Source organism: Coenobita brevimanus, chromosome 57, assembly GCF_032717465.1.
Source record: "Coenobita brevimanus isolate Jiangsu-jjx chromosome 57, ASM3271746v2, whole genome shotgun sequence".
Lineage (NCBI taxonomy): Eukaryota > Metazoa > Arthropoda > Malacostraca > Decapoda > Coenobitidae > Coenobita > Coenobita brevimanus.
In genome coordinates, this window is record NC_137010.1 from 33,382,174 (window position 1) to 33,401,079 (window position 18,906).

Here is an 18,906-nt window from a genome sequence, read left to right on the forward strand (position 1 = left end):
GATTGTGCCAGTGATTAACGAATGCTCTTAACTCAAGATAGGTAACCTGGGGTGTTTTCTATCCCAGGACATCTTTTGTTTTTCTTTTTTTGCTTGCCATACCAATGCCACACATCACCCAGGCCTGGGCCACTCAGTAGCTTCATTGTTCATCCAGACATCACCGAAGGAGGGGGGGGGGTCAAGTTTCACCCCCTATAGGATCCCTAGATGTGCCCCCCCCCCCCAGCAGTTTTGGGGTAGAAACTACCCCAGGTTATATACCTATAGTGACTATTTTTTCCCTCTTATCCAGGTTCACTTTTCATCCTTGGGGATTGTGCTCTGGGCTACAAGAGGTTCCACCCTTCATCAATCTGTGCCTCTACAGGGATTGGGCCTATCTCAGCTTCAACTTGTTAATAATTTAATTTCAAATTTTTCGAAAATGGATTTTTTCGTTAATTTTTTAAAAATATTTTTAATTTTCAATTCATAATAGTTTCAGGAGTAAAACACAGCATAAAGGTGAAAGTTTACTCATGTGTATTTTTACACTGATATATGTAAAAGAACTACTTTTCCACAATTTTTTTCCTTCGTGGGGTTGATTCTACCCCAGGTTACCTGAATAAGGACCGTTTCAGAATATTACCTATCTAGGGTTAAAGCACAATACTGTGTGGCCTGTTTTATGGAATGCACATCTTAGTTTGCACTAAGTTAGGTGCTGCCTGTTGCTGCTCCAGGAAACCCTCAAAGTCCAGGTCAGACACTACAGACATTACATCATCGTCCTGCTGCTGTGGCCACCACCAGGACTCCCGCCACCACTCACTCACACACCAGCTGCACCCCACCACACATACTCACCAGCCCCACCCTTAAGCATCGCACGCTACAAATTATGCTCGCAAGTTGCAAGAGAATACCATATTTGCCTCAATTTTTCATGCCTGTTGCACACTGCAAGTAGCAAATGCACTTTCTAAATAATTAATTATTGTCAGACCCCCACCGCACATTAGGCGAGACACACTTCACAAAGGCGCATTTTAGGCAAGATGACTATATATATACATATATACACACACACACACACATATATATATATACATATATATATATATATATATATATATATAGTGCCCTCGCAAAGTGACCGAGTTTATGGGCGGCAGACGAGCGTGTTCACTGAGAACAACATATCTTTAGGGAAAAATAGCTTATGGGTGGCACCACTCCCTCAAAGTCCACTTTTTGAGTCACAGAGATGTATTTCTGGGCACATTTTAAACACATATAGTAAAGATACTTAAAATATAAAACCCATGGTTATTTACCTTAAATCAAACAGGTGCCAGTCCTGATTGGCTTGAATACAAGTGGTTCTGAGGCAGGGAGATACAGTTCGGGTGTCCCCACCACATCACCTTCCACTCCTTTGTTCTCGTCACCAGTCTCGCCCTCATCACCTGACTGCACACTTGCCCACGTGCCTCTAGCTCATTCATCTCTTCCATAAAACCTTCAAACTCCAAAGATGACAACAATGACATCACATCATCATCGTCTTCCCCAGGAAGTGTAGAAGACGATGTAGAGGCAACTGGTTGCTGCTGTTCTTGAGTTCGGCAGTGGCGTGTGACGAGTGTTTGTTTCTTCTGCTGACTTCCATATTGTGCCTTTCAATGTAATAACAAAAAGTGGTTTCTAATCCACTAAGCACTTCCTGTGTCCTAATGTAGCTGGTTTCATTTGCCTTGACCTCTTCTCTCAGAACATCCACTGCCACCAGAATTTTATTGATCTTCTACATAAGCAAATCTTCATCCTCCATTGGATTCTGCTCAACAGGTTGCTCAGATCTGGCCTCTTGTGCAATGTCTAAAGGAGGGGGGGGAATGTTCACTATGGGAGATGGCAGTTATGGCCCACTCTTTCCCCCAATTTCGTTCACTCGGAGTTCAACTCATTAATTATGGTTTTGTGGACCTAATTATCCCCTGCTCGTTCACTAGGCGAATCATTTACTCTGAATACATTCACTGTGCGGGGGCAAGATATATAGACGTGTGTGTGTGTGTGTGTGATTAATAATAGACTAAATGAGCATTGCAATGTCTAGTCAAGTCTGCTGTCAATGTATCCACTTCTTAATCCTTCCAATCAAAATACTGTTCTCTTCCTTTATGATTGTGATGGAACAAGTACTGTATACTGTAACTGTCTTCTCATTACCTCCCTTTCAAATTTACGACTTCTAGTCAATATTATCAGTACTGTACTTCCTTCAAATTATGTCTCATCATTCAGAATGCTAATTCTCCACTTTCCATTTTTTAATTATAATCTCCATGTCCTTCTCACTGCCTTCTATAACCTTTTGATCTGTGTCACTATCCACCTTACTCCTTTCTTCATTTAAAGATCGGGGAGGCCAGGGAGGGGGAACTTTCGAGCGAACTCCTCCACCCTCCCCTTCAGCTCTTCAATCCGTTCTCTAAATTCTGAATCTTCAGCCAGAACACGCTTGAAGTCAACCAACTTGGGGCCAGACTTGGCTTGCACATCTTTAGCAATCTTGAATGCTGTGTAGGAAAAATGAAGAGCAAATTTAATCATCAAAGTTAAAACATAGTCAAGAAATAATGGCAAACTGGTTACTAATCTACCTACCTATCTGTCTACATGTTCATACACACACTTGTCCCCCCCAAACACACACACACACATTAACCCGCCGCGTGCCAGTGCCGTTTTAAAACGGTTTAAAATAAAAAAACACTGTGACTGCATTTTTCAAGAATCGTGGGTAAAAATTGACAGGCATGTACGGTAACTGTTCTTCTACCATCCCCCAGGCTGTCAAGGCCATACACTCACTCGCTCCCCCCCTCACGCTCACTCTGCCTGTGTGCCTCTCCACTGCTGTACATAGTGAAGGTATTTTGTAAATATTTTCATATAAGTGTAAGTTGTAAATATTTTCTTGTAAGTGTAAGGACTATATAGTGAAGTCAAGTTGTAAATACTTTATTGTAAGTGCCAGGACTGTACATAATGAAGTCAGGTTGTATCTATCTTCAAGTAAGTGTACGATAATGCATTCACAGTGAGAATGACACACAAATTGTGATAGATGCTGAAGTAGTAAGTAATCAGAAAAGTGTACTGAACACTGCTATACCTTCCCAGCATAAATACCTGAGTATACCTTACAAAGAAAATGGCTTTCTCTCATGTATGTGATGAGTGTGAGAAAGAGGCTATACCTGTACACGAGTATGCAGGACTCAATAAAACTCATTTCCGAGCCTCGGTGGGCATTTTAATGGCGAAATTCATTGTTTCCACACCAAAATCTATCATTTAAAAAAAAAAAAAAAAAAAAAAAAAAAAAAAGGCCGGCACTGGGGTGACCCTTAGGGCTAAAAATAGCCGGCATGCAGCGGGTTAAGGCAATGCCTGAGGCAACATGTCTGTCACCTCCCTTCACACTGGCCACACCTAAATAGTATCTTTATGAGCCAAGCTCTGTACTTGATTAAACTAAACTATGTTCTATATAGCAGGGCAAGTATAAGCAAAAGTGTTGTCCAAATAACAGAAAACATTCAGTTAGTGCAAGAATCTGCTGACCAACGCATCATCAGCTGGGTGTTGTTTGTCACCAAGCAGGTAGCTGCGAGATGCATACCTGTAAGTGGAAGTGATCTTTCCAAGTGAAATACCACAAGATGAGCATCATCATTAGTAAAGTGAATAAGGAAGGGGTTAAGAAAAGGAGTAAAGGTAGAATACAGGATGATGATTTCTACCAAGAACTTGTTGAAATGGAAAACATATAATACATTAATAGTGTGTTAGTGCTAACTTTAACATATGGATGTGAGACTATGGTGTGGCATGAAACTGAAGTCAAGAGTAAGAGCAGTGGAGATGGGACAGTTCAGGAATGTACAGTATGTGAAGTACAGAGAGTGGATAGGATACGAAATGATATGATTCATGAACGATGTGGAGTAAGGAAGTCTGTGGACACCAGAATCCAGAGAGTGTACTGAGATGGTATGGTGATGTGGAGAGAATGGATGACAACAGAATGGTGAATAAGCATATCTAAGCAAATTTGAAGGAGGAACCAGGCAAGGTAGGACAAGAAGGTGGAGGGATATGGTGGATGAGTGTATGAGGACGAGAGGTTTGGAAGTCAGTGAGGCTAGGGGACTGCCAAGAGATTAAGCTGCCTGGATGAATGTTGTGGGAAGTGCATAATCAAGGATTTGGTGCCCCTTTTTAACATGACAGTGCCCAGACTTACTCTACTGGACACGTTTGTACATAGCTACAGAATGTGGTGAATGTTTTGGGTGCATCAGATAGAGCCAGGATTCCAGGGGCTTGAATGATGAGTGAATGGAAGTATGGCCCATTGGACTGGGCAAACTCAGGCTGTCTGGACATGCTACTCCTCACTCTGTCCTAGGGTGGGAAAGGAGGTCCAGATGATGATCATGATGATGACGATTAGAGAAAGTGAAGAAACTGGAGAAAACTTTTCAAAGTGAAATAGATGAAATTATGATGCAATTATCCATGCACAAGGAAGAAAATGAAAAATTAGTAAAGGAATTAAACAGAAAAGGCACAACAATAGATGAGCTGTCAGTTGAGGTGGGTTCACTTAGAAGGAAGACTACTGAAATGGGAAGTACAGATGTCAACCATGAGTGTATTATAGGAGGTCAGAAATGATACAGAGACAATTAGGGAAGCAAGCAGTCTGATTGACCAAAGCAGTGATACTGAAGAGAAGATAACCCAGGTGAACGAAGTGATGATGCAATGTTACAAATGATGATGTAGAAACTACGTATGCTGAAATGGTGAAAGTAAGGAAAGACAAAAACGAGTTGAAGAAAAAAAGCATTTGAAAGGAAGTGAAAGAAATCACCAAAAAGAACCCAAAAGTGGTCGAAGATTCAGCAAATATCAACAAATCTATAGTAATCACTAGTATAGATGAGAAAGAAATCCATCCATCCATCATCCAATCCTACATTGCCCCATGAGGTGCGTAGGAGCCCGGGGCTAGGCAGCTGGTCTCAACATTTAAGATGAGAGTGACCAGCCTCATTCATCCCTGAGTGGCATTACATGAGCAATCAACCCCAACCATCCCTTGGATATAAACCTTCACCAGCTCAATCCGACTGGAGTGCAATAATTACCCACTAAACCACCAGGTGCCAAAATTTGGCTATATGATTACCATCCAGCGTAGTAAATGGTTTCCTGGTGTACAGGAAACCATTTGGCTTGTCACTCAGTGTAGAGTCACCCACAGGCAGAAGGAAAAGGAAAAAATGAAGGAAAGAAAGACAGAAGAGGGAGTGTAAAGTCACCCGTAGGCAGAAGGACACGGAAAGAGTGAAGGAAAGAACAGAAGAGGATGGAAGGAAAGAGGGATGGAAGAGAGGAAAGTGCAGACACTCGAAAGCAGCACAACATCAAGTGAGTGGATGGTGAGCGCCCCCACCTACCACATGAGAAAGAAATAAAAAACAAAACTTCAAAACAAAATGGAGATGGCAAATATAATGAACATTTTGAAGGAAGTATCGGATGAAATCAGTGATAAAGACATAGAGAAACACAAAAGGCTAGGGAAATATGAGAGAATTAAGTCACGGCCCATGAAAGTAACCTTCCAGAGTGTGAACACTGTGGAGAAAATACTAAAAAATGCAAACAAACTCATGGAAAAAGAGGAATTTAAAAAAGTATGGATAAAAAGATACCTAACTCAAGAGGAATTGGAAATATTAAAGGAGAAGAGGGAGGAAGCAAAACAAAGAACGAGGACTAATCAGAGGAAGAGTAAATTTTTTTACAAAGTAATTGGATTGCAGGTACAAAAGAGGTACATAACTAACAGGAAATAAAAAGAAGGGAGGTAGTAGACTCAAGCTATGGCAAGTATGTAAACAAAATGATTATGGTGATGTACTCAACTGTACACTCAATCCTCGTAAATCGTGGCAATTTGGGTCTGGACCACTGCCGTGATTTACAAATTCCGTTATTTATGAATAATAACTCTTATGTGAAAAATTAATTTGAGTCTGGATTTCGGCCAACCCGCCCCCACAGCACCCTACCTATGCCCATCTAAGCACCATCAAACACAAACATACAAATTTAGGAATATTCAGTGCATGTATTATATAGAAATAAGCAATGTTAAGGGATCTCACCTTAATCCTATGAAGAAGTTGCGTAAGTGAATGGAGTGGGGTGGTGTTGGGAAGAACTTAGAACCTCTCAGCACTCGTTCTTCCCAAACTCTTTCACCAGCTTTGAAAACTTCTCTCCCTTCTCAACACAACGAATGAGCTCCAAAAGTTGACTGTACAACAACGGCGGCAGCTTCTTGACGCCATACTCCTTTGAGCGCTTCATCGGGGGGTCGGGAGGGGCCATGACAGGTAGGAGGCGGGGGGAAGTTGCACAAAAAAGGCAGGTAACTCTCGTACTCCACGGCGACGGTTTGTAGTGTGCAGACTGGCAGGACAAGAACAACAACAACATGGCAGCATTAGTATGCACACTTGCCACCAGGGACGCATGGTGATTGGTTGTTGGGTCGCGATTTTCAGTTTGAATGCCGTGGTTTACGGTTCTCCTTGGAAAAGGCCCACTTCAGTGCCTAGGTCAGCGATTTTCGTGACTTAACAGTGATTTAAGGTTGGAGGCATTCTCAAGGCCACTTAGACGTGATTTACGAATCCGTGATTTATGAACACGCGATTTACGAGGATTGAGTGTATATGGAATGGTATCTAAATTATTAGATATGAAACTATCCCCCCCCCCAAAAAAAAAAGAACCACATATTATTGGCCTAACCGAAACAAAATTAACCCCAGAGATATCAAACGATACCCTTAACTCAGAGGAATACAATACATGGAGAAGAGACAAAAATTTTAGAAGAGGAGGAGAAATTGTAATCTTAACTGAGAAAAATCTACAAGTCAAAGAAATAAAACTAGATACACCCTCACAAGTATAACCGATAGCATTGGAGATTAATGCATCTGGAGGGAAAGTAACCGTGGCAAAATTATGCATGCCACCCAAAACATACACTTGGGAAAGAGGCGAATATGAAGACCTGCACTTGGGAAAGAGGCGAATATGAAGACCTGGCAGAAAGTACAATTCAGAGGTTAAGAACATTACTACATAGAATGGAAGAGAAACCTGAAAGAATTATATTAATTTGAGCTCTCAATGCAAATATAAATTGGAATACTCTAGATGTAGGAAGCCATGAAAGCTGTTGGGATCAAAAGCTCCTGGATCCTGTGCAGGAATTTTTCCTACACCAGAAAAAGGGGACTTGATGATCCATCAGTACTAGATCTTATATTTACTAAGCAAGAAAATGATACTGACAATATAATGTAACACCCTCCATTTGGCAAATCTGATCATGCAGCAATAAACTGCAACTTCAGGACTGCATATGACAGAGTTAACAGTAATGAGTTACAAAATGAGTCTAAACTACAAGAAGGGCAACTGTCATGACCTGAAGAAGTACTTCTTAGAAACAGATTGGGAAAAGGAGTTTAGAGGACAAGATTTAAATGTTATATATAGAAAATTCTGTGATTTTTATGAAATGGTCCAAAATTACATCCCTCAGGACAAAGAAACAGAAATGAAAATGAAGAGATGGTTTAATACAGAATGTAAAAAATCAAAAGAAAAAACGAGATTTGGAATTGATACAGAAGACACAATAGTGAGAGGGCATATAACAACTATAAAAAGGCAAGAAATGATTATACAAAGATAAGAAGGGAGGCTCAAAGACAGTTTGAGGAAGACATTATAAATAAAAGTAGTGATCAACCTAAGATATTTTACAGCTACATATGAAGCAAAACCAAAGTTTGAGATAAAATACAGTCCATTACTGGAGGGGGTTCATCTATACACAAGAGCAAGATATTTGTGAAGGACTAAATAAAAACTTCCAATCACATAAGAATTTTGAAAGAGGTGATATGGAAAAAGCATGCCCAGCCATATTACCTAATATACAAATATCAAAAAAAGATGTACAGGAAGATTTAAGTAAATCGGACAAAGGAAAAGCATATGGAAGGGTGCTACATGAATGTGCAGAAGAGTTAAGCAGACCATTATATTTAATATTCAAGGAATCCTTAGGTCAAGGTAAAACTATTTGATATTTGGAAGAAGCAAACATTGTTCACCCATTCAAGAAAGGGAATAGACAGAATGCACTCAACTACCAACAAGTATTTTAAGTAAGATACTAGAAAAGCTGATAAGAAAAGTTTGGGTAAACCATTTAGAACACAGTATCATAACAGAAAGGCAGTTCGGTTTTAGAATGGGAAAATCATGTGTTACTAATCTATTAAGAGGAGTGGATGCCAGCAGGGACTGACTTTCGACTGACAAAAGCATTTTGCGAGTTACCCCATAAAATAGCTCTGAGTATCACTTGTTCTGTGTAAAATTTTGACAGCCATACGACAATTCTTTCCCTTTCAAAAAAAATATTTTGTTATTCCAATTTTGAGGTCATTTCCCTGCAGAGATCTCCATTTTCTATCCAATGTATAATATGACCACTTTTTTTCTGATTTTTTTTTTCTGCAAAAATTGTCATATATCTGGCAACGGGGGTGTGAGTGCGTGGAGGGTGGCAGCGAGGCAGGAAACACCCGAGATGATATGACACTGGGAGAGGTGAGATGTGCCAGCCTTGGTCTCAACCTGTTCTCAGTCTGCGCTAATCTTGGTCATTTTTCATCATTTTTGCACACTTTTTGAAGATTGGGCAACTGTCTAAGAAGATACTGCAACGTCAGGAAGCAGCAGAGAAGAATTTGACACCATTTCGAGGGAACAAAAATGTGTTGGAAGCAGCAATTCTTTCTCCACCATCGCCACCTCCTCCTTCACCTGCCCCCCCCACCACCACCTCACCTTTCTACATCTTTTTCTCTGACTTTGTCTTCTCCAACACCTAGTCCTAACTCATAAAATATAAAAAAGTACCTAAGTTGTTTCTAACTGTAGAGACACAGGAAGTCAACAGAAAACGAGTGTTACCTCTAAACTAAACTTACTGTCCTTTGGAGTCATGTAACTCCATTAGTTTTGAACATAAGACAAAAAGCAAAACACCTACAAAAAGAGGAATTAATGTTTCCCCCCCCCCCCAGAGTGACAAACATGACTGTAATGATTTTTTGAACCTGACAAAATGGAGGTAAAATTTGGGATCAATACATAGGCACTTTGAGAATTTTTTTGTCCACCAATGGTGAAGCATATTAACCCTCTCGTGCACGATAAGTTTCAGTAAGTTTTCCGGTGAACGATTTTTTCTGCAAGGCCGCCCGGCCCGGCTGCCCACACGCAGCAGATAACACGTATTCTCTCCTTATTTTCGTCACCCAAACATCAATATACTGCCATGAAACCTATGTCACCTTATTCGTCGTTGTTTGTTCTAGCTGATAAGCACCACAAAAAAAACAGGAAAACATGAATAAAACAACATTAGGCGGCCGTGAATAAACATTTCGCTACGTCACGTTCACTTCCCAACATCACCATACGAATGTTTTCCATCATACAGGAAAATGTTATTAGAGGTTTTGATAGAGAATTTCGTCAGCTTTCTAAAGAGACAAATCCGGTTGTGATACGATTTGTAGTTTTCAAGAAAATAGCCAAAAACTGAAACCCAATTTTGAAAAAATTCAAGGAGCTCTAATTCTGAACTTTTCTCACACATGTTATGTTTTTATTGCATAATATTATGCAGAATTTCACGAGCTTTCTAATGACCTAAAAATGGTTTCGATACGCCTCATAGTTTTCGAGTACATCACCAAAAACGACTGGGAACTCACGTCCGTACATCACTTTCGTGATGTGTGCACAGCATACGCAATATTCCTGCCTACGTAACAATGAATTCTTATCATAGATATTACATTGTTATGTCTTGTACATACGTAGAACTTACTGCTCTTTATCATGGTTCTTACAGGAAATCGATACGTCCAATAGTTTTCGAGTACAGTAATCCCTCCAATATCCGACGTAATAGAGCCATAGGCAGGTCCGGATACTGGTCCTGTCCGGATATTGGGCCCCAGCTTATGGACTTGTACTTATGGACCCTAACTCAGAGAAACACCTATACAACTCCCTCTGGACATGCATAGCACCTATTTAAGACCCAAATCACACCAATAAAGCACATAAATGACTGAAATAAATGCAAAAGAAGCATAAAATGAGGGTTTAGAAGTAGGTTCATACAATATTAAACATTCTGGTTACTGGCTCCTGGACTGGTACTTATGGACCCTAACCTAGCCTAACTCAGCAAAACACCTTCCTACTGCACATGCATAGCTCCTAACACCCTATTCACACCAATAAAGGACATTAAAGAGTGAAATGAGGTGTTTGAGGTAAGTATAGTATGGAAAAAGTACAGTATGAAACATTCTGCCTACTTACAGCAAGTCCATGTCCACCTCGATGAATAACCGCCTCCTCTCGGACTCTGACAGTAAGAAGGATTTCCTGGAGCACTTCCAGAACACTGTTCATGAAGTCTTGCACTGAACCTAGTCAATCGCACTCAGAAGTCGTTCTCTTCACAGTGCGCACTCTTGTCTAACTAATGCTCCATTGTAACTTACTAAGTGTTGCACTCTGCACTTTAACTTTTCCCATTCTTCTAATAATTTTCTAAAGCAAAAACAAACAAGTCTATTTACGTTAGATTTTGTTCCAAATTAGTCTTTTCACTCACAACTGTAAATCCTTAACACAACACACTGTTTCTTTTCACTGCACAACAGTGTAAATTCCCGTGTGGTCTAGTGGAGAAGTTCTTGCTGTTTATTCACTGTCAGAGTCCGAGAGTAACACTGGCAGGTGACCTAGGGGTGCGTCGCTGGGTTGTGGTGATGGTGTACCCACTGCAGACGACTGTGAAGACAGACGCAAACTCACGTCGAGCAGTGACTCCACCGTGGCTGATGTGCTGGGCTGTGGCTCGGAGCATGAGGGCCTGTCTTGGGAAGGCAATGGAGTGGAGCCAGGGCTGGGCAAAGCGGGGGTCACGGGCCTGAAAAAACTGTCAATGGTTGATTGGCGCAATAACTGACAATTCTGACGATTGATGATGCTCTGCCTGAAGGCACGCACTTCCTCCCCAAGTCCCAAGGGCCCCATCTCCCTGTCGCAGTACGGGTGTTCCAGGTAGTCAAGGACGAACTCTAGGTGTTCCCGGAGTGAGCTCAGGGGCTGGCTGGAGTAGTGTCCTGCTGAGAGGAGTCAGCATCATCGTCGCCTTCCTCGTCGGAATCTTCAAGCTCGGTACTGACACCTGCAACTGAAGACGCGATCTCGATATCAGACAATGTCTGATACCCAGGATCGCCCTCGTCATCATCCAACCACTCACGAACATCGTCCACACCAACATCGTCGCCGTGCATACGTAGCCGTGCATGGAAGTCATCCACATCAAACCCCAGAAAATCGTACTCCACATCCGTTCCGAGAAGCAGACGAGACCAACCATTTTCCAGAGTCTTCACAGAGACTTCCTTCCATGCACTAGCCCAATTCTACAGTGCAGACTTGATGTTGTAGCGGTGAAGGTTTTCCAAAGTCGGCTGGCCTCGTGTGTCCCGTCCCTCCCTGCACTCGTCCTCGTCCTTGAGAACAACCATCACCTCGTCCAGGAACTTCCGTCAGTATAGGCGCTTTGTTGCCACGATCACTCCTTGGTCCATTGGTTGGATGAGAGCAGTCGTATTAGGTGGCAGAAACATGCACCTAATCCGGCCATTCTCAGCCACCAAGTCCTTGTCGCATGGGTGGGCAGGTGCACTGTCGAGGAGAAGGAGGGCCTTTACCTGGTCGCGTGGGATTCCCAGTGTCTCCGTTTAGTAATTGATGGCCTCCTTGACGAAGTGGCGGTGGAACCAGTCTTTGAAGATCACGGCTATAAACCATGCCTTCAAAGAATGGTACCAGACGACAGGAAGAACATCCATCATCCCACGTAGATACCGAGGCTGCTTTGCACAGCCAACAACAGCGGGCTTAAGCTGGTGCATGCCGTTAGCATTGGCACAACACAAAGCAGATAGCCGTTCCTTGGAGAGCCTGCGGCCAGGTACACACTTCTCTGTCTCCTCGGCTAGAGTGTTTGTTGGCAAAGAGCGATAGAATAGACCAGTTTCATCAGCGTTGTAGACTTGACCGAGAGTGAGGCCCTTCCTGACGATCAAGCCCTTCACCTTGTGCCGAAACTCGTCAACTCCATCCTCGTTAGCGTCCAAAGCTTCGCCATGAGCTTTACGGTTGGTAAGGCCATGCCGTAACTTGAACGCAAAGAGCCAACCCTCGGATGCCTTGAAGCCTAGGGTGTCATGAAGCCTGGCGAACTTCTCAGCAGCAGCCTTCAGCTCCGTTCCACGTACCAACACACCAGCAGCACGTTGCTGTCGATACCAAATCAACGTGGACCGGTAGATTTCAGCAAACTTGGGAGTAAACATCACCTTCCTCTCCACGTTGCGTTTGCTTCTCGACGAGAAGTCAGCCGTGCACTGCATGAGTTTGTCTCGGGATCTCTTAATATCGAACAAAGTAGATCGGACCAGGTTGAACTCGCGGAGGATGCGGGAAGAAGACCACCCCGCATCTACTTTTTCCAATATCTCCCGTTTCTTCTCCAGAGTCAACACCATTCTCTTCCTTTTCTCAGGTGGCGAGGCCATCATCACACACACTAAGAGGAGGCCCGAGAGCAGCAGGAGTGCCTGTAGCAGGTAAGGCACCACCACAAAAGAGAGTACGTGGGCAGCCATAACGACAAGCGTGCACTCGCGGCGAGAGACAGGCAGAAAGTGGGGAGGATGCAGCGGCGCTCTATCGGACATCAGAGGAATGACGCGCCACAACAATGCTCTCCCGTGCCGCATGCGGCAAGTTCAAATTACGGGTGGGTTTTTTTTTTTTTTTTTTTTTTTTTGACCATTTTGGGAATGTTGGATCCCGGGACGATTATGTCCGGTTAGTGGGGATGTTCGGATATTGGGCGTTCGGATATTAGAGGGATTACTGTAATTGGCTGACAAAGTGAGATTACTCCTCCGAGCGCTATCGACTTTACCAAAACAGTCTGTTCCCCCAACTTTTCCAATAGAAAATGCTCCCAGAGGCTTATATTCTGCAAATGAACATACGTAGAATTTAGTGCTCTTTTATCATGGTTCTTACGGGAAATCGATATGTTCAATAGTTTTGGAGTAATTGGATGACAAACCTAGAATACTCCTCCTCACCCGCACACAATAAAAAACATTCTTTCCCTGCCTCACCCATGGCTACATATTTTCGTTTGTTACGTTTTATTACTTTCTTTTTTTTACTCAAAGTATACACATAAAATATCATAAGGTTTTTGATAGTGCTGTCAGAAACTTGACATGACCACTAGTCTTTTTGCTAGGTTCTGATACTGAAGCTGAACTTTCTTACATCTCATATTTTTTTTTTTTTTTTTTTTTTTTTTTTTTTTAAATAACCGAACGGAGGAAGAAAAAACAAATGGGGGAAAAAAAAAAAATCCATACACCAGATTATTGGTGTCCTCTATTCATAAAATATCTGTAACAGTTAGACTTGAACAGTTGTGGGTTGAAATTTGGAGGAAAACAACTCTGGGGAAGCGAGTTCCAGAGAGATGCAGTTCGGGGAATGAAAGAATTCTGATAGGCAGAAGTTCTGCAATATGGCTGAGTGACATTCCAGTCATGAGCGCTACCAGATGCCCGTGTAGCACGAGGGAAGGCATGGAGAGGTGGCACCATGGACGCAACTTCGTCTGAGCATTTGCCAAAAAAATATCTGTAAAATAATGCAAGGGAGGCAACATTCCTTCTTACTTGCAGGGGAGGTAGTTTATATGTAATGGCAGGGTTGTTAATGATTCTAACAGCTTTATTCTGAATTTTGTCTAGTTGTCTTAATGCAACCTCTCCACAACCATTCCACAAGGGTGAGCAATATTGTAAAAAACATTACAGTACTTATTTGTATAAAAAATATTGAACTATAGAAATAGGTCAATATACAAATCAACAAAATATGGATAACTCACTTCCTCCATAGGTGTTGAGATGTTGGCAGTAGCATGAAGATAATGAGTTTATGTAGTGTGTGTGTGTGTGTGTGTGTGTGTGTGTGTGTGTGTGTGTGTGTGTAATTTTTTTTTTTTCACTGGGTCAGTCAGGATCACTCGATGGTCGTGATCGTCAGCTTTTACCCTCCCGGAAGGGAGCTGAGAGCTCATAGTGTCCGATCTAAGGGCAAGGCTGTGACCTTCACACACGCACACACCTGTCCCCTTGCTCAAGGGGGACAGTAACCACCCACTTCGTCAGTGAAACTTTTCGCAACCTGAGCGAGGCGCGAACTCCCGTCCACCAGTTGGCAAGCGAGAACATTACCACCACCAGCGAGCGGTGTGTGTGTGTGTGTGTGTGTGTGTGTGTGTGTGTGTGTGTGTGTTTGTATGTGTGTGGCATATTTTCTCCTCTCCTTGTGATACATTTGCCTAAAACACATGCGATGCACGCAATAGATTTCTCCACAAACATTCGCTGCACGACATACGTATGTATATGTGGCTGTGGCATATTTCTTGTCTCTGAAACTTGCACTATGATTTAGCTAAGTCAGTCAATGCATGAAATATTTCTCTGTGAACAATCGCTGCACAATTTCATATGTATATTTCACACTAAACCATACGCAATACAAAATACTATCACATGATTCCATCCCAACTCGTCTATTATTCCCGACTCTATGGCGTACGTGACCGCCTGTTTCCTTAGTGACTGTTGCATATCTCTATAGCATGCACAATGCCTGCTATGGTAGGTCTGTTATTTCACCAATCCAGGCACTATATGTTTCACAAATATAAGTATTGGCTTCACTATATAAAGGCAAAATACATCATTTATGAGCAGGGTGAAGCAGAGTGGAAACTCTGTTATAACAAACCACACTGCCTGCAGGCTTAACGGCTGATAACGGGCCCCAATGATTTACAGACAATATATCTATGTTCCATAAACACAAGCACTTCACATTATAGTAAAAAACACTGTACAATCACAATACTGTACAGTATTTCAATTATGGCTTCTGCCTCGGGTGGGAGGGGGAAAATGGCGGGTTTAAAGGGACGTTGACAGCTGTGCTACTCTCATGCCCTGCTGGTCGTGAGATACTGCGATATTTCTGCTATGCACTGTCTTATCAGAGCAGTCACAGTGTTGCCAAATGCTTACCTCGGAAAAGAGATGCACACACTGGAAAGAACCAAAATTTGATGCAAATTGGCCGAAAACTTTTCTTTTGACGGCGTTTTTTCTGCTTAGGAACGCGATTCGTGTGACTGTGCTTCTTTGTAACAAACTACATGGAACGCGAATCACGTGACTGTGCCTGAGAGGGTTAAAAAAACTTTTAGAGCAATTTATTAATGAGGGTTTTATTTGTAAAACTACCAAATATCATAAAGATCAGATGCACACACTTCCCCTGGTTTCCCATTTCTCGTCTCTTTTTTTTATACGTATTATGCATATATTATTTTTTTTCTGGAAAAACTAATCGACCAAATTTACTCAAACTTTGGGATGTTATTGCTCATATAAAGTAACAAAACATAAAAAAAATCAGACAAATATAAGAAAAACAAATGTACCTTCATAAGTAACAACCATCTATTCCCTTAACCCGCCCCATCCCGACCACTTTTCCATCACTGACTCCCCCCAATCCCGACCATTTATGGATTTTTTTTTTTTTTTTTTTGGCTCAAACCTTCGCTTTTGGTGAGAAACATCGAAAATTCATAGAGAAATCGCTCACCTGAGGTTTAAAATACTCAATACAGGTAGGAGTACCTCCTTACCTTACTGGGTTTTCTATCAGGCTGGCACCAAAGAAAACGAGTTCTATGGGAGGATAACTATTTCACACCACTCATAAACGGTATTTATTTATTTACTTGGTACGAATTTATATGTAGTACGAGAGTATATTGGTTTTCAAGCAGTTATATAGGCATTATAAGCATTGTTTCACTCACTAATACCTGACCTTTTTTTGCCACATTACCTGATCATCATTTCTAACTGTTTCTTCCTCTAATGCTATGTAAAGTTTGTCCTCCACATTGTCACTGATTGGGGAATCTCTCTGGCCCTGAATTTCATACTGTGGCATGACATGGCTATACTGGCCAGGTCACTGATAACAGGTGAATTGCTGAGACAATGGCATGCAAGGGGGGGGGGGAGGTCATGCTGGGTAAGGCATTGTCCCTGCCTGGCATCTTGTAGAGGAAGGTGTCACGTGTATACGTACCAAAAATCACTCGCGAAAATTGAAAATTGTACAAATTAGGGACCTTGCAATTTTTTCGCGTTTACATACGTCGGCGGGATTGGCAGTGACAACACATGTGGACGTCAAAGAACGTCGACGGGACGCCACGGGTTAAGCTACAGTAATCACTCCAATATCCGACATAATAGAGCCATAGGTAGGTCCGGATATTGGTTCTGTCCAGATATTGGGCCCCAGCTTATGGACTTGTACTTATGGACCCTAACTCAGAGAAACACCTATACAACTCCCTCTGGACATGCATAGCACCTATTTAAGACCCAAATCACACCAATAAGGCACATAAATGACTGAAATAAATGCAAAAGAAACATAAAATGAGGGTTTAGAAGTAGGTTCATACAATAATAAACATTCTGGTGACTGGCTCCTGGACTGGTACTTATGGACCCTAACCTAGCCTAACTCAGAAAAACACCTTCCTACTGCACATGCCTAGCTCCTAACACCCTATTCACACCAATAAAGGACATTAAAGAGTGAAATGAGGTAAGTATAGTATGGAAAAAAGTACAGTATGAAACATTCTTATGTCCGGATAGTGGGGATGTTCGGATATTGGGTGTCCGGATAGTAGAGTGATTACTGTATTATGATAGAGTTATAGAAACATTACAGAAGAGAGAAGGATGGGTGGACAGAATCTATTTAGAGTTCAAGAAAGTGTCTGACAGAGTACCACACCAAAGACAATTTTATGGAAATTGTACCATCAAGGAGGTATCCAAGGCAACCTGTACTGTTGGATGCAGGATTTTCTCAGAAAAAGGGAAATGAGAACAGTATTAAGGGGTAATTATTCATCATGGAGGGAATTGACTGGCGGAGTTCCACAGGGCACAGTGCTGGCACCAATTATGTTATCAGTATATATAAATGCTGTAGTGACACTGGAAATGAAAGCTATCTCAGTATGTTTGCGGATGATGAAAAAATTCGAAGCAAAATTACTAACACAGATTCTTGCAGGGAGCTAAGAAGGAGAATTAAATAAACGTAATGAATGGAGCAATCAATGGCAAACAGAATTTAATGTGGACAAGTGTCATGTAGTTAAGTTTGATAAAAGTGAAAAAACACCAGAATGGGATTATAAGTTTGATTAACCCTACACATATCAGAAAACGAGAAGGACCTAGAGGTGATTATCAGTAACAGACTATCTCCGGCTGACCACATCAGTGAGAAGGTACATAACATGTATACGCTGCTTGCTAATATAAGAATAGCATTCACATATATAAATGAAGACAGGCTGAGATAGACAATAAACATCATTCATCAGATCAACCCTGGAGTATGCATCTGTAGTCTGGAATCTTCATCTAAAAAAAGACACAGAAAAGATTGAAAAAGCACAAAGAGCAGCAACAAGATGGGTACCAAGCTTAAGGGATCTTAGCTATGAAGAAAGACTAGAAAAACTGAATTTACCAATACTACAGGAAAGAAGGAGAAGGGGAGACATGATTATGCTATACAAATGCATCTCAGGGAAAGAGAAAATAGACATCAATGAATATAGAGTATAACCTATGGTGAAGCATCAGCAAGAGGACACTGCAAAAAACTACATAAAAAGAGAGGCGATAAAGACGTAAGGAAATTCAGTTTCCCAAAAAAGGCAATTGATCGGTGGAATGCACTACCGAATGAAATAGTGTGTGCCAAAACTATTCATAAATATATGGATGGGTATGATAAATATGGTTTAATACACGGGACAGTACAAGCTTGACTCATTCCTGTTAAGATACCGTTCGGTAAGTATTAGGTAAGAACACACACACACACATATTACTACAAAGAATGGAAGAGAAATCTGAAAGAATTATATTAAATGGTGATTTCTCTACAAATATAAATTGGAATACTCTACATATAAAAAGCCATGAAAGCTGTTGGGATCAAAAGCTCTTGGATCTTGTGCAGGAGTTTTTCCTAACACAATATGTAAAAGAAAACACCAGAAAAAAAGGACTTGGTGATCCATCAGTACTAGATCTTATATATACTAGGCAAGAAAATTATATTGACAATATAATGTATCATTCTCCATTTGGCAAAAGCGACCACGCAGTTTTAACTGCAACTTCAGGACTGCATATGACATAGTTAACAGTACTGAAAGTTACAAAAAAAAGGCTTAACTACAAAAAGGCCAACTACAATGACCTAAAGATGTACTTCTTAGAAACAGATTGGGAAAAAGAGCTTAGAGGACAAGATTTAAATGTTATATATAGAAAATGCTGCGAACTTTATGAAACGGGAATCCAAAATTACACCCCACAGCACAAAGAAGCAGAAGTGAAAATAAGATGGTTTAATACAGAATGTAAA

General features: G+C 41.4%; 1 protein-coding gene across 2 annotated transcripts in view; it reads right to left on the reverse strand.

Annotated features, from left to right (window-relative positions):
- Positions 1-18,906, reverse strand: part of LOC145402140 (serine hydroxymethyltransferase-like) — a 155,219-nt gene that overhangs the window by 517 nt on the left and 135,796 nt on the right. For both annotated transcript variants that reach the window (XM_080274257.1, XM_080274259.1), the window contains exon 9: positions 1-2,570. This exon is cut by the window's left edge and continues 517 nt beyond it. In XM_080274257.1, the coding sequence (XP_080130383.1) occupies positions 2,404-2,570 (167 nt within the window). In that variant the 3' untranslated portion in view covers positions 1-2,403. The remainder of the gene's footprint in view (positions 2,571-18,906) is intronic.